The sequence below is a fragment of the Neovison vison genome, chromosome 6, assembly GCF_020171115.1.
Source record: "Neovison vison isolate M4711 chromosome 6, ASM_NN_V1, whole genome shotgun sequence".
Taxonomy (NCBI): domain Eukaryota; kingdom Metazoa; phylum Chordata; class Mammalia; order Carnivora; family Mustelidae; genus Neogale; species Neogale vison.
This window is the reverse complement of record NC_058096.1, coordinates 84,670,204-84,691,948: the sequence shown is the minus strand read 5'-3', so window position 1 is coordinate 84,691,948 and position 21,745 is coordinate 84,670,204. Positions and strand designations below refer to the sequence as shown.

Below are 21,745 nucleotides of genomic sequence, written 5' to 3'. Positions count from 1 at the left end.
TTCCTTTCTTCAGGTGAGTGGATATCCTCTTTTAGTTGACAGAGAAATTGACAAAATTAAATACCTTTAAAATGTGTATTAAAATCACCTATAAGCCTCCTCACCTCTTTAATACAAAAGCTATTTTTAATTTTTGAATATTTGCCTTCTATCCTTGTTCACATATATGGAAACAATTTTACTTATTTGAAAGAGTATTATACTATATTTTATTCTTTTTTAACTCAGAAGTTAAAAATGAGAGGTCAAGCACATCACTATTATCTAAATTGCTACATTGGATATTTTTAAAATGGTAGATATTTTTTAAATGCTATTATTACTCTCTGAATCATAGAGAACTATTTACACCACACACTGTTTACTCCCATTTGGCCACTTTGTAGATTAAACTGTTCTATTATTAGCTCTCTGAATACAATCCCCAAATGCTATTTTACCAAAAGAGGGAATTAAAACAAAATGTAGAAGCACCTCATCCCTCAGTCATGGAGAATCACTTTTCAGCCTTCTTATCCCAGCTGTACCACAATTCCTACTCACAAGTCTCCTTCAAGGCTGCAGAGTAAACCCTGACCACCAACTACCTTGACATTTTTATTTCTAAAACTAAGCCTTGCTATCAATATAATTCTTTAAAGGCTGGTTGCAGTAAAGGAGAACATCTTGTGTGTTTTTATATTTTGAATTATGAATATAGAGGCTTATTTCAAAGTACATGAGAAATACATTTTTCAATAATTTTTTTTTGCTTGTCTAACTCCTGTTTGTCTTCTATCATAGAGTTAGTGTCAGAACCTGCCTCTGCCATTTCTCTGTATGTTCCTTTCCGTCTCACAGCGCCAGTGGCTCCCTCCTGCGCTCATGGTCACTTGATGTCTTACAGGTTGTGCAGTCCTGGTTGTCACTGGCTGTCCTTACATAGAAGATGTCCTTGCCGAGAAGACAGAGCTCTGTGAGCTGGGATGCTTAGAGAAGGTTTGGGGGAGTCCTAGTGCTTTAATTAGCCTCGAAGGGTGGAGGGATTTAGACTAGTAAGAAGGATGAGGAAAGCCTAAGGGCAAAGCCTTGGAAATGAGTGTACCAGGCAGAAGGTAGGAGGTTTCCAGAGGAAAGTAGTGGGGCATGAGGCTGTGAAGACAGAAGAAGGATCCCAGATGTCTCTGAGGGTGAGCCTGGGGGCAGACTGGACAGTACCCGCCCCTTGGGAGGGGGAACCCCATCCTGGCACAGTTGATTATTGCCAGATCTTACTACTTATCAAGAACAGTCAGAAATCTGAGTTCTTATATGAAAGTTACTATTTCCTAAATCTTACCAAATAATTTTTATGACTTCAAAATACATTATTACCCAAGTAGGCTAAATTTGGGGATGGGAAAAAAAAAGGAAACCATCAAAGAAGACAGAAGTCTGAGCATATTAGGAGATAGCATCTAATTACATATAACTCTTTTTATGTGTATTCTCCCATTCAACCCTTAACACAAGTGGAATGTGAAAAGGTGCTATTACCATCATAATGGTAGTTTTTGCCTGCATGATATTAATTTTTCCTTAATTTTGTTCCAGCATTCATTTTTCTTTGGGGACCCACCAATCCATGGGCACAATGTTGGGAGAGCCCACATAAGAATGAAGCTATAATGTCCAGAGCAGAGCTTACAGAAGAAGGACAGAGATATCTGATGATGCTTGACTACCTGGGTCTAGATATGCTTGAGGCATGTGAGGCCCTGGGTGTTTCTATTAGGTGATCTAATATAATCTATTTTTTATTAAAAAAGTTAGTTTTGAGTTGAGTTTCTTTTACTTGCAACCAGGAGTCCTCGACAAGTTACAGGAAACAAGATGGGAGCTAACTGACAGACCTGACATTTGGACCAGATCCCCTGTCTTTCCATTACATTGTGTTCCCTCCTCATGGTTTGGCAAAAGGCAGAAAGGGAGAAGAAAGCAAGGTGATGGATTTGGCTTGTCACATACCGACTTTGAGTAGATAAGTAGAACCCCTATTTGTTTAAGCCTGTTAAATTTTCTATGTGCGACTAAAAGCTACCCTAACAGATAAGCTGAGATTTCATTATTTGGTGTCTGTCTCTACCCTGTATCCTGATACAAACCTGCCCAAAGACCACTGAAGGGCCACTGCATGCAACAGGCAGGTTTCCCACAGCATTCGCCTGTATCTCTAGCCTGCTTCCACTCCATTCCAGTTTCTGCCTAGCTTGTAACTTCTGACTTCATTTGATTGTTGGTACTTCTTAAGCATCATGGATTATGCCCTTATGGATCTTTCTGCAGGTTTCTTCACCTCGACAGTCCCCAACTCCTAACTCCATCACAAATGACATTTGGGTAACTTAGGCCTTGGCTCTATAACACTCTTCTCTCTGAAGATTGAGAAAGCACTCTAGAAATAAGGCACCTAGAGACTACTGAGTCTGAAAGAGAACAGCAGCTCTCGGAGATATTAACCACGCAAAAAGAAGAGTGTCCGAGTGCAATAAGTCAAGCAGAGAGTCAATTACCATATGGTTTCACTTATTTGTGGAGCATAACAAATAGTATGGAGGACATGGGGAGATGGAGAGGAGAAGGGAGTTGAGGGAAATTGGATGGGGAGATGAGCCATGAGAGACTATGGACTCTGAAAAACAATCTGAGGGTTTTGAAGGGGCAGGGGGTGGGAAGCTGGGGGAACCAGGTGGTAGGTATTAGGGAGGGCACGGGTTGCATGGAGCACTGGGTGTGGTGCAAAAAACAACGAATACTGTTACGCTGAAAAGAAATTTAAAAAAAAAAACAAAATAGAAGAGTGTCAGATTAGGCTAATCAAGACAACTCTTTCCCAAGAAGTCTTCTGCCTCCACTAGACCGTGACTCCCTTGAGGGCAGTGTCCATCATATTGTCACAGTTCTAAAAATATGGTAAGTAGGTGATCAACAAATACATTCTCCTAACATTGTGCCCCAGAAATAACTCAATAAATCTTCAAACAAGAAAAAGTTTTCCCTCATGAGGAAGTGTGCTTAGAAGCTAAGTGTGTTTATTATATTCAGCAGCTCTGTGACCTCTGTTTGGAACTTTCCTATATTTTCCATCTCTTCATGGAAGTTCTCACTGTGCTCATCCAATCTTCTCCCAAGTTCAGTGAGTACATTTATGAGCATTACTTTAAACCCTTTATTATACAATTTACTTATCTCTGTTTGATTAAGGCTCCCCCCTCCAGGCTTTATCTTGTTCTTTCATTTGGAACATGTTCTTCCATTTCTTCATTTTGCTTGACACTCCCTACTGATTTCTAAGTGTTAGATGAAACAGCCGCCTCTCTGAGTCTTAAATGGTTGGCCTTGTGCAGCAGATGAACTCTGCCCTAGCTGTTGGCTATCTCTCAAACTTTGTGATTGTCCAAGCAGCCTGTTTTATTTTAGTAGTTCCCAGTAGTGGAAGTTGTGCCAAGACCAGTCAGTATCCTAAAGAGGAGGATCATAATCAGAACCTAAATTCAGGCTGACTAGAAGCCAAACCCTTAGGCAGCAGCTTTTAAAGTATGCAAACATATATGTTCCTGTGCGGCAATAATTGTAAACTCTGCTGGCCTCCAGAACCAGGTGATCTGGAGATGTTCCCTGGGTGACAGTAGCAAAATCTGGGGCTCTAGATGAGTATATTATCTCCTCTCTGGGAGATGTGGGTGAGCTGCAGTGAGGTACAGAGAAAGCACAAAGATGGCATCCTCAGGCTTCTATTCCCTGGGACCATCTCTGTAGCTTACAGATGTGTGACAAATCTGAATTCTGCCCCTAAGGCCCACACTCCAGGTCAAGAAAACAGACCTTTTTCACAGAGAGGCCAAGGGTGTGCTTCATCTGCTGCCTATTCAGGGCCCCAGAGTGGTAACCTGCCAAGAATTAGTCTCTCCAATTGTTACAGTCCCCTAGGACCCAGGAATGCAAGCTCCCCTGGCTATCAGAGCCAAGCAATCAAGAGGTTTCCCCTGGGCAGCAGCCACAAAAACCAGGGCAATAATGTAAAGACTGGGACACCAGACACGTATACGCGCTCCCCTCCAAGACATGTTAGGACTCGGAATGTGGCAGAAGGAGAGTTTAAAAATAGTGCCTGCCCTCTGAGGTCTTAGGAAAGGTTGACAGTCAGTCCTTCAATGTGTATTTAATTAAAAGTCTGCCCTTTGGGCTGCAGCTATGATGATAAGCTAATAGACCTCTTTCACATCAATACTGAGCTCCTGGGTCTGTTGCTCTTGCTGTGCCCTGGGGGTGGTAGCTGTTTAAGACTCCTTCTCTGTTGGTTACAGTCCTATGGGGACAGCTAGTGCCTCCAGAGCCAGTCAGTATAGAGATATTCCCTGGCAGCAGCAGCAGCAAAAATCAGGGTCCTAAACAAAGGTATAAGCTCCTTTCTCCAAGATTCCAGTGTGCTGGAGCAAGGCAGAGGGACAGCACGAAGGTGGCATCCGCTGGCCTCCATTCACTGAGGTCCTCACTGTACGCTCCCAGATTGGTTTAAAACCAGGAGCCTGTCACTCAGGCCAAAGCTTTTGGACCAGCAGCAAATAGACCTCTTTCTCAGAAAGGTGGGTATGTGTTTCAGTCAGCTGTCTGTGCAGTGTTCTGGGAGTGGTGGTCTGCCAGGAACTCTCTCTAATTGTCACAGTCCTGTGGGATACGGGAATATCAAACCCCCTGGCCTCCAAAGCCAGGTGATCAAGGGCTATTCCCTGGGTGGTGGCCACCAACACCAGGCCATCCGATCCAGGCCAGCTGTCCTCTGGGAGATACCACTGTTCTGCAGTGCAGAAGGAGAACACAAAGATGGTACTCATTGGCTGAAGCAAGAAAGAGGGGGAGTACAAAGATGGCACCTGCCAAAAACAGAAAAAGAGAGAAAGCAAGAAGGAAGGGGAGGAGAATTCAAAGGAGGAGAGGGAGGAGGAGAGGGAGAGCGAGAGCAAAAAGAGAGAGAAAAAAAAGTGAAGAAATAAAAAGAAAAAAAAATTTAAAAGATGGTGCCCACTAGCTTTAGTAAGGCAGAGAGTAGGAAGAGGGCTCCCACCATTCTCTGACCCCAGAGAACACCCCAGCAGGCCTCTGGCTCTCAGACCCATACTTCAGAATTAGGACACCAGTTATTTTCACATGAAGTCTGGGCAGTTTTCAAAGGGCTACTTCTGCATGGGACCCTGGGACAGGTGTCTGCACACAGGCCCTTTAAGAGCTCTGCCTTACCCTCAGTTGGCCATAACCCTGCAGGTCTCATGGGCACTGGAACCCCTCTCATCTCCAAAGCCCAGTGTTTTACAGACTTGTCTCTCAGGTGCTGGTCTTAGTAGTTAGGGTACCTGATGCAGAATAAGATCCTTCATTCTTCAGGAAGAAGTTCTGTGTTTTGAGTTCCTTCCTGATTGTGAGTCCCTGTACTGGGATTGGGATTTTCAGCAAGGTTATGTCCCAGAATTTCCTACCTGTTTTGATGTGGTTTCCCTCTCATCTGCCTGACTTAAAGGGGTTGCTCTGCCAGTTTGGATTTTTTTTTTTCAAGGGATATTGTTCCATAAAAAGCTGTAAATTCAGTATGTCTATGGGTGAATTCAGAGTCTTCCTGCATTAGGCATCTTGAACTGGAACTTCCCAGAAACTAAGTGTGTTTAGAGACATATAGGTTTTGATCAGTTTACTTCTCATTAGTTGTGATCTTTGGGTAAAATACTAAAGTTATTGGCCTACATTATGCTTACTCACAAAACAGGAATAACAATAACCTCTGTGAAATTCTTGAAAGGAACTAAGGATAAGGCATCTAAGTCAGTCTCAAACTTGATAAATAGAGGTCTTAGAAGATCATCATAATTACTTAAAAAAACCAAACACTTTCAGAAATTTTAAGTAATATGTGCTAATCATATATATTAGTGTGATATGCTGGATTCCTAAGGATCCTTAAGGGAAATATTTCATTAGCCCAATTTGGCATAAAAACATGTTTGAAAACAGTATAACTCCATGGAAAAGATACATTAGGTCAATTTTTTTTTAATTTTCTCACTGAAAGCTTACTACAATCCTTTTTGACAGGGTTAATATTATTTTATAGAGGAATGCAACTGTGGCCGGTAGGCAAGCAGTGTTCCCACGGTCACACAGTGGGTAAAGAGCAGAGCTGGGATTTCTCCTATTTGCTCTAACCCCAGGGTCTATGCTCTCAACCATTCTTCTCTCATTTCTTCTTTTAACTAAACTTCTGATCAAACTTGATGGGCATAACTCTCAAATGAATGATACTTAGCAAGGCTTTATTGAGAAATATCTTTGAAAGTCTTCTGGGAATTGTCTTTTTACTGTCGGTCTGTGTTTATCTCTCTCGCTCCCTCTCTTTTATAGAATCTAAACGTTATTTCATCACCAAATCATCAAATACATTAATAAAAAATGAGGGAAACTGGACACATTTAACAAGTAGATGTTCAAAAGATGACTTGTAGTCAATAGATGCCTATATTGTGCATAGCAAAATATTTATTTTGCTAGAACATCAGAGAGGGATTGCACACAGTTAGTGAACAACTGTTAAGTGATGGTTTGTATTCAGAAGATGCATTGTAGATCTTACTACAACAGGCAAGATGTGACTCCCATGTGAAGGGCAGCAGTTTTATGGGATTTGGAGAGTCCATTTCCTTCCTTTCAGTCAGGCCACTGTGCTGAAGCCTGTGCTCCTTGATGTGTGCCTTCAACCCCAGGCCTCCAGGCAGCCTTGCCTCTTAAGAAGACATTTGTCTTCACTCTTAGACTTGTGCTGAGGGACTTTGCTGTGGTACTTTCACTATTACTTTTGCTTTCACTGAATTTTCTGACTTGCGAGGCTTGCCTTTGCTTGATCTTCAGAAAACCTGCTTTTCACCTCCCTCAAACGACTTTTTTATTAATAGCTGTGCAACCTTGATTGCTTTTTCCCTTTTGACACAGTCCTTTGATCCTTCAGGTCTAAAACTCAAAATTACCTGTGAATGGTTGCATTCATGAACCAGGCAATGTATCCTTCCTGACATTTCCTCTAAATTCCACCCCCACACTCACATGTGTTCTTTCCTGGCAGGTCTTTACTTCTTTCACTGACACTTTGCACTCCACAAAGAGGTTGAGACTTTCTTTTTCTTTCTTTTTTTTTTTAAGATTTTATTTATTTATTTTACAGAGAGAGATCACAAGTAGACAGAGAGGCAGGCAGAGAGAGAGAGAGGGAAGCAGGCTCCCTGCCGAGCAGAGAGTCCGATGCGGGACCCAAACCAAGGACCCCGAGATCATGACCTGAGCTGAAGGCAGCGGCTCAACTCACTGAGCCACCCAGGCGCCCCCAGAGACTTTCTTATCAAATTCTTTTCTTTTCAGTTGGGCTGCATGTGAGGAAACAGAGTCTTTCCTGCCCCACCTCAAGTTCTCACTAGTGCAGGTGTATGATGGGGGCAGCCCACACTTGAGAACAGTCTCATCCTCCTTATTGTCTTGTATGCTCACAGATTGGCCGCCAACGTGCATCCCACCTCAGGGCTTGCCGAGGTTGGAGTGTCCAGAAAACCTTCACTGGAACCTTCTAACCCTCTCTGCCTCATCAGGGAAGGGAGAGGAGAGTTTCCAGGAAACCAAGCAGATCTTATAATATAGTAATCCTCACTTCACTCACTTCTCTCTACCCACTAGAGGAAGATAGATATTCAGCAGGTTCCCACCAACAAATGCCAGAAGACCCCGAGAGAAAGCCTATGAAGTCTGACAGTGACTCTGAAACCTGGCACAAGGCCCCATCTTTCATATCCAGTGCTATGAAGGACTAAAGAAAATCCTTTGGGAAGTGAGAATGAGGGTTTGCCAAGATCCACCCTGTTGTGAGGATGCCAAGGTCAGTCTGAGGGAGACAGTCCCAGCAGAGCAAGGGGCACAATGAAAGGCACAGCCTGCATCATTGGTGGGGACTCAGGGGAGACCCAATGACCCTTCTCACAGGTTCCCAAAACTTAGAGCTATTTTTAAGGAAACAACTGACAAGAAGCTAAGTGTTACCATTAGTGGGAATCCTGGGGCAGTTGGGTGTTTAGCACATGAGGGATGGGAGAGGTAATATCAAGGAGAAGGGGCAAGTAGAAAGAGGAGAGAATACAGAGGAGAACAAGCTGCACAATTGTAGGAAAGATCTAATGTGTGTAGAGGGGAGATGTTCAACCTGTCTTGAGAGTTAAGAATTTAATAACCAGATTAGGCAAGAGTCACTGAACTGGACTAAATTCTCTGATGGGACTCAAATTCCATTATTGGACAAGATTAAGCTTTCTCTTCCTCATCCCCCTCCAGTGAGTGGAAATGGGGTGCAGTGTTATTAGAAGAGATAAAACCATTCTGTTTGCACCTCACTGAGCTGAGACTCCTCTATCAAGCCAACCACAGGGAAAGTCCCAGACTCTCTGAGCTGGCTGGAATCTCATCCAGAGATTTTTTTTTTTTTTTGCCTGCTCCTCTTCCTGGCACCTGTCCCTCTGCCTACATATTAGGGATGCTGAAAACCAAAAAAGACCAGACAGGTTTCTTAGCTTCATTTCAGCATTCAAATCAAACACTCCTATTTTTCACACAAACAACTTTCCATTCTAGCACTTTTTCATTTAAGAGGATGTTATCTTAATGAGAAAATTCCCAAGAATAAAGCAACCTCTGTTTGAAAACTCACATCCTGTGTAGTGAGGCTAACACATTGCTTGCATAAAATTTGGTAGCCTGATTTATTATTCACTTAGTAAGCATGACACAGAGCTTCCTAGGAAGGGACCCAACAGGTTCAGAAGCTATGTTTGAACTTTATCTTGAAGGTATCTCTCTGTTTTCACTCAGAGACAAGCTTTTTATTGATAACCAGGGTTAATGTAAATTGGCAGAGGTTTATGTTAATATTTGCTTTTATCCAGCAGGATATTATATATATGTGCATCACTTCTGTTCCTAAATCCATGGCTTATTTTTCTTCAAAGTTGTACACCTCAAGCCTCCCTTCTTCAGGGTGACTTATTTTCTAAAAGATTCCTCTTAGGGCTTTCCTGCAAATGATCAGTTATCAGTTTTGAGTAGCCAACCTCAGACATGTTTAAATTCTCAGATACATGCCTCTCAGAGTATTAAGCTGTGTGTATGTGCGCACGTGTGTGTGTGTGTGTGTGTATGTGTGTGTGTGTGTGTGAGAGAGAGAGAGAGAGAGAGAGAGAGAGAGAAAGAGATTACATAGGCTCTCACTGAAAATTCTTATATGCACCCCTGAGGGAAAATCAGAATGGGAAAGGGTCACAGAGAGCGAGCATAGTTTAAAATTGCTTCTAAGGTAATTATGATAGGTCCCTTCTCTACTTAAAAATGGTTTTAGAAAGTTGCTGTTTTGTTCTAGAATATAGCCTGTCTCAGTCTGGAAGTTACCAGAGTGAGAGTTTGTTAATATTCAAGTGTTCTTAGAATCATCTTTTTTTAAAAAAAATTATTTATTTATTTATTTGAGAGAGATAGAGAGAGCGAGAGAGAGAGAGGGAGGTTGTGAGAAAGGGAAGGGGCAGAAGGAGAGGGAGAAAGGGAATCAGACTCCGTGGAGGAAAGCAGACTCTGTAAGGGGCTCCTGACATGGGGGCCCCAATCCAGAGGCTAAAGCAGAGCTTGATCTCAAGACCCTGAGATCATGACCTGAGCTAAAATTAAGAGTCAGATACTTAACCAACTGAGCCACCTGGGCGCCCCATTCTTAGAACTATCTTTATATAACAGTCATTTGTAGTTGGGACAGGGATTCACATTTGGCCTTATTAAGAGAGAATAAAAAGGAACATGACAGGAAGTGAAGAGGAAAAGAAGAAATTTTTTCCAAAATATATGGATGAGAGGTGGAATGGAAATAGGAGGAAGAGGATTAAAAGTGTTTAGATGTTTAATAAAGAAATGGCCCAATGTAAAAATAGCCAAGTTGTTCCAAGGTGGAATTAACCAAGTTACTAAGATGAAAGACAGCAGCAAATGCTAGTGATGCTGAAGATGTGCATTCTGCCTTAAAAAGGGAAAAACCAAGAAATGAGGACGTGATGACAACAAAATAGTCCCCCATATTATCCAGTAGATGGAGCTGTTTTCCCAAAACAGTTTTGTTGCCGCTCCGAACAGAGGAAATTATCTTTAACATATAGATGTGAAATACATAAATGCTTAATTCTTGTATCCCCAAATTCCAGAGTAGTCTAGAAGTTCAAAAAACAAGAACTGTAAAATTACTGCTTTAATGTAAACTTTGAAATAACTTACATTTTCACCTTTGATTCCAGGGGCTGTAGATTGAGGGGATACTTTTCAATATTATTCTCCATATCCATGGCCAGCTGGTGACTAGAAACAGAAATAATGCCTCAATATAGCTGAATCTAGACAGCCTACATAGCAATAAAACTTCTAATTTATATTTATTTGAAAAAGCAGATATACATCCAATTTTGTTCATTTTAATTAATTCAAAGAGGCCTAAAGGTTGCTATTGATGGATAATGGATAAATAACCATATCATAAAAAGAAAATATTGTTTTGCCTTTTACCTTTTCTGTTCTTTTGATTTTTTCCTCTTAGTTCAATATTCATATTTAAGCATGAGAATCATTTCCTTTAAGCAAAGAGGAAAACAAAATATTGGGCCATTTAGGTGGGGCGGGGGGAATATAAGAAGAGTGTTACAAATCCCATGGCATTGTCCAAGTTGTAAAGGAGATTTCATTCATTCTCACTCCAATGGCACCACTGTCATTGAACCTTTCCTCCTTTCATTCTGTAAGCTTCGCAGAGCTCTCACAATGAGAAAAGCATGAATCTCCACCTTGGAAAACTCCTGGCAGGGGTCTATAGATATAGGATCACTGCTCCTCTGGGCTTATTAGGCAATCACTGGGTGCTAAAATGATCAAGGAAGATTTCATGGAGATGGTGGTAGTTGATGTGGGTTTTGAAGAATGGACAAGAATTAATTTGAGATGTGAAAGGTAATACATATGAGAGAGATATTAAAACAAAGGATTAGGGGTGATAAAATTCAGGCTATTTTTAGACAATAAAGAGGAATTTGGTGAAAGTGGAGGATAAAAGTAGGAAATAAGTTTGGCTAAGCAGAAAACCAATAGTCACTGGCCACAAATTACATATAAAACACTATCATAGATATTATACATGTATTATCTTAATTCTCACTGTAGCCTCTACCAATTATTTTCCCCACTGTACAGCTGAGAAATCAGAAGCTCAAAGAGATTATGTTCTTGTCACTATACAGCAGAAGCCACATTGAAACTCAAGTCTCACAACCACAAAATATGGCTTGAAGGATTTTAATAACATATTTACTAAACTTAATCATACTGACTGGTTTTCATAGGTCAAATATTTGGCATCCTGATCCATTACATGCATGTGCTAAGGGTGTTTGTGTGTGTGTGTGTGTGTGCATGTGCACACATGTGTGTTTAAATGGAAACAAAAATTTCAGGGTACATTATTTCCTCAACTACATGTAATGTATGCTGATATCTTTTATTATATTTTAGATTTTAAAAATTATATTTCAGTAGTGACCCATCAAATTGATTTAACAAATCATCAGTGGATTGCTATCTACAGTGTGAAAAAATTGCTGCAAGGGTGCCTGGGTGGCTCCGTGGGTTAAGCCTCTGTCTTCAGCTCAGGTCATGATCTCAAGGTTTTAGAATTGAGCCCTGCATTGGGCTCTGAGCTCAGCAGGGAACCTGCTTCCTCCTCTCTCTCTGCCTGCCTATCTGCCTACTTGTGATCTGTGCCAAATAAATAAATAAAATCTTTTTAAAAAATTGCTGCAAGGAAACCTAAAGCTTTTGGGGGTAGGGAAACTTGAATGGGATGTTTAAGGATGTTGTAGAAGTAAGAAAGGAGAATGATGAAAAATATTTAGGAAGGTATTCAAATTGGTCTGATAATAAAGACCAGGACTATGGTTTTAGAAAAGAAAAGAAAAAGATTAAAAGCAATGTGCTGAAGTTATCTAGGATTTTCTCCTCTTTCCCCTTTCGAAAGGGGATACCTTTCGAAAGGTTTCCCCAAGAGATGGGGAAACACATAGTGGACTAGATAAATTCCTATGTGTTCTATGTAGATGGTGCCATCAGCACAATATAGCTTCATGGTTGCCTAGCTGGGATGTCCAGAGGTAAGGGAAAAAGCACTCTTGTCTGCTCTGCACCATTCGTATTCTGGGTCCGTTATTAATTCATTCTTATTCACTCATTTGTAAATGTATTGTATGTTTTCTGTATGTGTCAGAAATGATGCAGAACACGAATGATATAATGGTGAAAACACTAGACATGGTCCCTGTTCTATGGTTTTACAATCTAGGAGACAATAGATATTAAACAAATAATTACAAGTGTGATGGATGCTATTATAGGGGAAACACAGAGGGACCTAATCCAGGGTTGATGGGCATGGAAATTCTTCTTTTTACAAGTCTATGATCTTGTAGGGACAACAGCCTTATAGTAAAGATACTTTAAGATTTTGCTAATTAGGGGTGCCTGGGTGGCTCAGTGGATTAAAGCCTCTGCCTTCAGCTCAGGTCATGGTCTCGGGTCCTGGGATCGAGCCCTGCATCGGGCTCTCTGCTCAGCAGGGAGTCTGTTTCCTCCTCTCTCTCTGCCTGCCTCTTGGCCTACTTGTGATCTCTCTCTGCCATATAAATAAATAAAATCTTAAGAAAGAAAGATTTTGTTAATTAAACCACTTAGCATATTAGCAAACCGGGCAACAGAGATATATGTGAGGTGTTGTGGGTCCTGTAGTTATGCAGCAACCAAAGCCAAGGCTCAAGTTTTCATAAAAAAGAAAAAAATTATAACATTAATAAATCTGCTGATTTGGGGTTATAATTTATATAACCTCAACAAACTCTAAATTATGAATACCTGTAGGTTTAATTGGATAGCTTTAGCTCATTCCATCAATAATTACCTGTGGGTAATAAAATGATGATATGTGAGGTGAATGTGTGACCAACAATCACACATTTCCCACCAGAAAGCCAGCCTGATTCAGTATTTACAACAAATAGCAATCACCCTGAGGTCTTATTTAATTAAGTTAATAAATGATTATAAAAAATAATACAGTCATAAGCAGGCTCTTAATTAATGGTCTTACTAATTACTCTTCTGTCTATGGGCACACAGGAAGCTTTACTGAGTGTGTGTGTATGTATGTGCACAGAATGCACAGGATTGGCCCTGCATACAGTCTCCAGTAGAACAGAGCTGCGGCTTACCCTCCCTTCACGTTGACTGTCTACCACAAAACCCTGTTGAACATTCAGAATAAATGTAATGTTCCAAGGGGGAATAACTGATCAACTGCTATGACACCACTATCACTTAACTTACGGTCATTTCAAGTAGCTGAGATGATTTACATCAGCACCTAAGTCAGCTACAGCTATAATGAAATGCCGAACTGCTCCCTCAAAGTATACCAATTTTTCAATCAAGTCTGACAGCTTTCAAGGACACAGCCCCACCCCAAAGCCAACCAGGAAAAATCTCTAGAATTCCAGGCAAATGGGTATAGGTTGTTAAGGCTGGGAGCCACTGTTTTCTCTCTGTCCTGGACAAACATGAAAGGGAAGCTTACCCCACACGTCTGTGTGCTTTGAGGGGAGACTTGAATTCCCATCTCTGGAATTCCTCAATCATGATAAGGAAAAATAAGCATGCAAAGCTGATTGGCCATTTCCAGGGACTTTTAGGTTCTCCCTGCTTCTGGGTAACAAGGAAAGAATAGGGGAGGAAGGAGGAGGCAGAAGCCCACATATCTGCCATTAATCTTCACAAATCTTCCTGAGAGCAGAGAGCTGGGAAAGATACATGCTGGCACTAGTGAAAAGTTGAATACAGAGTTGTGGGTCAATTAGCAAGGAAAAACTTCTGGAGTTCACTTCTTATATTAAAATCAATAATGAGATACCAACATAACCAGATTTAATAGATAAAAGTGATAAGGAGAACAAAGGCAAGAGAAATGTAGATAAAATTAAATTTCCTTACAACTTGCAGCCTATTGACAAATACCTAAGATATGCAGAGTATAATATTCCTCAGGGAACTCCTGGCTGCCTTAATAATGTTGGTATTTTGCTAGAGACTAAAAGCAACTTTTGTTTGAGAACAGCCAGTCCTCCAGGATCCTGTAAGTCTTCTTTAGCATATGGAAATCCATGTAGAGACTTTCTTTATCTCTACCCTCTCCCCACAACCTAAAAGTATATAATCAAAAGCTCCTCAAGATCACAGTGCAACTCTTTCTGCTCACCGGCCCTGTTCCCATGCTTTAATAAAAACACATTTTTGCACCGACAATGTCTCAAGAATTCTTTTGTTGACCATTGGCTCAGTGGCCCCATGTTAAAAGAGCTGAAAGTCACAGAGAAAGTGTGTCCTAAGAGAATTAAGTTACATGAGATTATTGAATAACCAAAAGGAATCTAAAATGTACCAAGACCACTGGTTCTCATTCCCAGCTCCTCATTTGAGTCACATGAAGTCAGCTTTTAAGAAATACTAATTTAAGGACTTCATCCCCAGTGATTCAGATTCAATTTGTCTAGGGTGGAGGTTATGCCAAAGCTTATTTCATTTTTTATTAACTCCCAGGTGATTCTAAGGGCATCCAGGATGAAGAACCACTGATCTAATGTCATTACCACACTAATCTCTGTAAAGGAAAACCTTTCTAGTTACACAGCCAAAAACTTTTTAATTATTATTGTTTACATATTACTAGTGGTGATGAGGGGGGTGGGAACTGAACTAATTTATTCTTAGTTATTCATATTAATAAGAATAGACATGATAAGTATAAATTAAATCTGAAGATAACCCAGAAACTTCATTTAATCAAAGGGCTGAAACTGTCCTTCAAGTGATAACATGGCAAATTCTTAGAATCATGGAGACAGAATGAATCTGAAAGTGTCTAGTCCAAACAACCACAGGGCTGGAAAGAGAAGGAGCTGACATGGAAGGCACGGTGCTATTGTGCACGTCCTATTTAATGCTCTCACTAAGACGGTCAAGTCAGGGGGCACCTGGGTGGCTCAGTGGGTTAAGCCGCTGCCTTCAGATCAGGTCAGGATCTCAGGGTCCTGGGATCGAATCCCGCATTGGACTCTCTGCTCAGCAGGGAGCCTGCTTCCCTCTCTCTCTCTCTCTGCCTGCCTCTCCGACTACTTGTGATTTCTCTCTGTCAAATAAATAAATAAAATCTTAAAAAAAAAGAGCCCAGGACCTGACGGATTCCCTAGGGAATTCTACCAAACCTTCAAAGAAGAAATAACACCTATTCTCCTGAAGCTGTTTCAAAAAATTGAAGCAGAAGGAAAACTTCCTGACTCTTTCCATGAAGCCAGCATTACCCTGATCCCCAAACCAGGCAAGGACCCTACCAAAAAGGAGAATTTCTGACCAATATCACTGATGAATATGGATGCTAAGATTCTCAACAAGATCCTAGTCAACAGGATCCAACAGCACATTAAAAAGATTATCCACCATGATCAGGTGGGATTCATCCCTGGGCTACAAGGATGGTTCAACATTCGCAAATCAATCAATGTGATACAACAAATTAATATGAGAAGAGAGAAGAACCACATGGTCCTCTCAATTGATGCAGAAAAAGCATTTGACAAAATCCAGCATCCGTTCCTGATTAAAACGCTTCAAAGTATAGGGATAGAGGGAACATTCCTGAACCTCATCAAATCTCTCTATGAAAGACCCACAGCAAATATCATCCTCAATGGGAAAAAGCTTGCAGCCTTCCCATTGAGATCAGGAACAAGACAAGGATGCCCACTTTCACCACTCTTGTTCAACATAGTATTAGAAGTCCTAGCAACAGCAATCAGACAACAAAAAGAAATAAAAGGTATCCAAATTGGCAATGAAGAAGTCAAACGCTCTCTCTTTGCAGATGACATGATTCTTTATATGGAAAACCCAAAGACTCCACCCCCAAACTACTAGAACTCATACAGCAATTCAGCAACGTGGCAGGATACAAAGTCAATGTGCAGAAATCAGTGGCTTTCTTATACACTAACAATGAAAATACAGAAAGGGAAATTAGAGAATCGATTCCATTTACTATAGCACCAAGAACCATAAGATACCTGAAAATAAACCTAACCAAAGAGGTAAAGGATCTGTACTTGAGGAACTACAGAACACTGATGAAAGAAATTGAAGAAGACACAAATAGATGGAAGACCATTCCATGCTCTTGGATCGGAAGAATAAACATTGTTAAAATGTCTATACTGCCTAGAGCAATCTATACTTTTAATGCCATTCCGATCAAAATTCCACCAGCATTCTTCAAAGAGCTGGAGCAAATAATCCTAAAATTTGTATGGAATCAGAAGAGACCCCGAATCGCTAAGGAAATGTTGAAAAACAAAAATAAAGCTGGTGGCATCACCTTACCTGATTTCAAGCTTTATTACAAAGCTGTGATCACCAAGACAGCATGGTACTGGCATAAAAACAGACACATAGACCAGTGGAACAGAGTAGAGAGCCCAGATATGGACCCTCAACTCTATGGTCAATTAATCTTCGACAAAACAGGAAAAAATATACAGTGGAAAAAAGACAGTCTCTTCAATAAATGGTGCTGGGAAAACTGGACAGCTATATGTAGAAGAATGAAACTCGACCATTCTCTTACACCGTACACAAAGATCAACTCAAAATGGATAAAAGACCTCAACGTGAGACAGGAATCCATCAGAATCCTAGAGGAGAACATAGGCAGTAATCTCTTTGATAGATATCAGCCACAGCAACTTCTTTCAAGATATGTCTCCAAAGGCAAAGGAAACAAAAGCGAAAATAAACTTCTGGGACTTCATCAAAATCAAAAGCTTCTGCACAGCAAAGGAAACAGTCAAAAAAACAAAGAGGCAACCCACGGAATGGGAGAAGATATTTGCAAATGACAGTACAGACAAAAGGTTGATATCCAGGATCTATAATGAACTCCTCAAACTCAACACACACGAAACAGGCAAACACATCAAAAAATGGGCAGAAGATATGAACAGACACTTCTTCAATCAAGACATACAAATGGCTATCAGACACATGAAAAAATGTTCATCATCATTAGCCCTCAGGGAAATTCAAATTAAAACCACATTGAGATATCACCTTACACCAGTTAGAATGGCCAAAATTAACAAAACAGGAAACAACATGTGTTGGAGAGGATGTGGAGAAAGGGAAACCCTCTTACACTGTTGATGGGAATGCAAGTTGGTGCAGCCTCTTTGGAGAACAGTGTGGAGATTCCTCAAGAAATTAAAAATAGAGCTTCCCTATGACCCTGCAATTGCACTCCTGGGTATTTACCTGAAAGATACAGATGTCGTGAAAAGAAGGGCCATCTGTACCCCACTGTTTATAGCAGCAATGGCCATGGTCGCCAAACTATGGAAAGAATCAAGATGCCCTTCAACGGATGAATGGATAAGGAAGATGTGGTCCCTATACACTATGGAGTATTATGCCTCCATCAGAAAGGATGAATACCCAACTTTTGTCGCAACATGGACGGGACTGGAAGAGATTATGCTGAGTGAAATAAGTCAAGCAGAGAGAGTCAATTATCATATGGTTTCACTTATTTGTGGAGCATAACAAATAGCATAGAAGACAAGGGGCGTTAGAGAGGAGTAGGGAATTTGGGTAAATGGGAAGGGGAGGTGAACCATGAGAGACTATGGACTCTGAAAAACAATCTGAGGGGTTTGAAGTGGCGGGAGGGTGGGAGGTTGGGGTACCAGGTGGTGGGTATTATAGAGGGCACGGGTTGCATGGAGCACTGGGTGTGGTGAAAAAATAATGAATAATGTTTTTCTGAAAATAAATAAATTGAAAAAAAATCTTAAAAAAAAAAGTCTGTCAAGTCAGTATTACTATCTTCATTTTTATTTTTATTTGTTTTTTTAAAAGATTTTTATTTATTTATTTGACAGACAGAGATTGCAGTAGGCAGAGAGGCAGGCAGAGAGAGAGAGGAGGAAGCAGGCTCCCTGCTGAGCAGAAAGCCTGATGCAGGGCTCAATCCCAGGACCCTGGGATCATGGCCTGAGCAGAAGGCAGAGGCCCAACCCACTGAGCCACCCAGGCGCCCCACTATTTTCATTTTTAAAGATGAGGAAGCTGGGTTCAGGGGGGTTAAATAATTTTTCCAGACTTACAAAGCTAGGATAAAATCAGAAAGAGGAATCACATCCAAGATTTCCCATTTTTAGGAATGCTTTCAATAGCACTTCAGATGGATGGGTATTTCACTCTTGGGAGCCCCTAGTATCTGACATCTCACTCCTTAACACAGAAATCCATTCTGTTAGGCAGGCAGCATTTTTATAAAAGTTATTCTTTTTCTGAGTCACAGAGAAGTCTCTCTGTAAGTGCTGCTCACTGATTCTTGTTATGCTCTCTAGAGCAAGAAGGGCAATTTAGCCCCTTTTTAATAGGAAAATTCCTTCAAATGTTTGAGGAAAGCCATTATGTTCCCTCTGAGATTTCTTTTCTCCAAGTACACATACTCAGCTCTCTGTAATAGTTTCACATTATTCCAGAATCCCCATAATTTTAATTAACCTCCTCTGATGCTTTTGGGAAGGTCTATACGGTTTTTATTTTATTTCATTTTATTTTACAAAGACAGAGAGAGAGAGAGAGAGAGCACCTGAGTAGGGGAGAGCAAGGGAGAAGGAGAGAGAGAATATTAAGCAGGCCCCACGCCCAGAGTGGAGCCCGAGGAGGGGCTTGATCTCACAGATCCTGAGTTCAAGACCTGAGCCAAAATCAAGGGTTGGACGCTTAACTGACGGAACCACCCAGGGGCCCCTGTATGTGCTTTTTAAACGTGATGACCAGAGCCACTGGCGACACCCACATGGGCTTTGCACTGGGACTTAGCTAGTGGTTGAGAGCACTGGTGGCATCCAAATTCTCACCCTCACTACTCTGAGCTAAATATACTTAGGTAAGTGCTGACAGCTCTCTGAGCCTCTTTCCCTGTCAATAAAATGGAAATAGTACCTATGTCAAAGGCTGTAATCAGAATTCTATGAGGAAACATCTGTAAGCATTCACGAATGTGGAGGATATTGCAAATGCTCAGTAAATGATAGTTCATTTTCATTTTTTCTTTTATCTTGACAATGCATGGCTATTGATCAGTCTTATGTTGTGGTAATATTTTTAGAAGCCATATAAAATCATGGTCTCGTGTTAGCAACAGATAAGACCTCAAAGCATCTATTCACAAACTAGAATCAGAATATATCCCTCACATGCTCTAATTGCACAATCTTTTAAAACTCTAAATGAAAAATTCACTTGTATCCCTGTTAAATTTCATCTCTTTCTTGCCTTTTTTTTTTTCAGCACAGTTTTGGTCCATTCTGTAATATTATTTAAACTGTCCATTCTACCGGTCTTAACTGTTGTTACTTTGTCCTTTTTGAAAATTTTATGACTGCCTTCCATACATGTCATTGATTAAAAGCCAAAAACAGGGCAGGATTGTCAAGTTTTAAGCCTCGGACATAACACCACATCCCCATGCATCATATTATTCTGCTAATCAGTATATTGTGTTTCATAGCTCAACTAGCCATACATCTATCTACTGTATTTCAAATAAGCCATATTTCTGGGTTCTGATTACAACAATATCATAAGAAACTGTGGAATTTACTTATTCATTTTTGTCTTGCCAGCTATTTTTTTTTCTTGCAAGCTTTTTAACCTCAAACAAAATCATTTCTTGTATTTTTTACTTACTTTTCAAGTAAATATTTTCCATCATTAACTTGTTCTAAAGGATTCTGCAATCTTTTCATTTCTTCCTGTGAAAAAGAAAAGAAGTATAAATTGACCTCATATACTTGTGGGTAATAATATTTGAGTACAAATGTTTGCAAATTGAGATAACACACTGCTGAGAGTTCTGGACTTTGCAATGGATAAGTGCTTAAACATACAATAAAATTTGATCCTTGATCAAATTAGAATACAATACTGCCAATTGTGTGATTTTTTTTTATGCCACTGAAGATAATGCTTCCTGTTATTTTCCCAGAGTGGGGATGTGTTTATATGGATCCACTCACGCTCTTCCCAAATCTACTCTGTCAACAGTGTTATGTTTGCTGGTTGCTGGGTGAAGGGCTCTAATGAGTGTGTGCTGGGTTTGGCCATTCAGCAATCATCCCCTCCTGCCTCTTGGTAACTCTAGGTAAATTTGTCCCTGAGTCACAGTGTGCAGAAATGCACCACACACACACACACACACACACACACACACACATACATCCCTTCTCTGCATTTTAGGCACCCATAATCTCTGTAATCCCATTCTTCAGGCCACAGTGATTAGTTCAGGGATATGACAGAAGCACTACTTGCCTCTTCACAAAAACGATTAACGTGCCAAGAGGAAGACCCAATTACACACATTTGTCCCTACAAGACCATCAGGATGAGTCTCAACATGCTTCTAAGCTACCAGAACTCTAAGTCTCCTAGGTCATCCCCCATTACTCATTTTCTTTAACTTTTTACTGCGTTGTGCATCTTAGAATTTGACCCTGTCACCCACCTCTCTCCAATCCCTCCAAGCTTTCCACAGAGCCTTTTGGAATTCATAGTCTGTCATCAACAAAATCCTCTATCCTCTCTTTGAACATTCTCTTTAACTTATTCTGACTGTACCCTGCCTCAATGCTCTAGGAAGAGCTCAGTTTTTGTTAAAGCAAGAAGATCAAAGAACCATTTAGAAAAGAGTTTTAGGATATAGAGGACTTTGCTGATGACACATTTGGCTGAGTCCCTGAACACACCATCTCTCCTGCAGTCTGCTTAAGAGGCGGTCATTTCTATCCCACATGCTATACCCAGCACAGTCTAAAGGAGGTATGGGACCACTTCTTCCCCTCATTGATTCATCCAAATCATCCTCACTCCTATGAAATCTTAACTCCTCTGGAAGTATACCAGGAGTTTGTCCTCAGCGTCTGTCCTCTTCCCTGTCAATCCTCACTCCTTAGGAGGTCTTATCCAGTCGTATGGCTTTAAATTTATATTTGCACCTGACCTCTCCTCTGAACTCCTCCCTTCTACACTAATTTCTTACTTGACAACTCCAGATGCATGTCCAATGGGCATCCCAAGTTCAAAATCAAAGTCTTGATTTCCTTGCCTTCACCCTCCCACCCCAAACTCCTTCTTCACCACTTTTTCCTCATTTTAGCAAATGGCATCACTATTCACCTAGATATGCAGAGATAAAACCTAGGAATCAGGCTTTACGCCTTTGTTTCTCTCACAACACACAATCAACTAATCTTGTTGATTCAATTTCAAAATATATCCAGAACCGACCTCTGCTTCTCAGTGTGGTCTAAGCGAACTCTGAGTCTCTTATCTCTGTTTCCCATATTAGCCCACTTCAGTCAATTCTCCTTACATCAGCCAGCATCTCCTTTTAGTTCCTAGCCTTTTACTTTTTAGTGCATGAAATGCACATACCATAAACATACTTTTTTTTAAATATTTTATTTATTTA

At 40.6% G+C, this 21,745-nt stretch overlaps 1 protein-coding gene across 1 annotated transcript in view; it reads right to left on the bottom strand.

Annotated features, from left to right (window-relative positions):
- Positions 1–21,745, bottom strand: part of IQCJ (IQ motif containing J) — a 208,923-nt gene that overhangs the window by 4,917 nt on the left and 182,261 nt on the right. Inside the window, 1 exon segment of the mRNA XM_044254813.1 lies at positions 19,963–20,027. Coding sequence (XP_044110748.1) covers positions 19,963–20,027 — 65 coding nt within the window.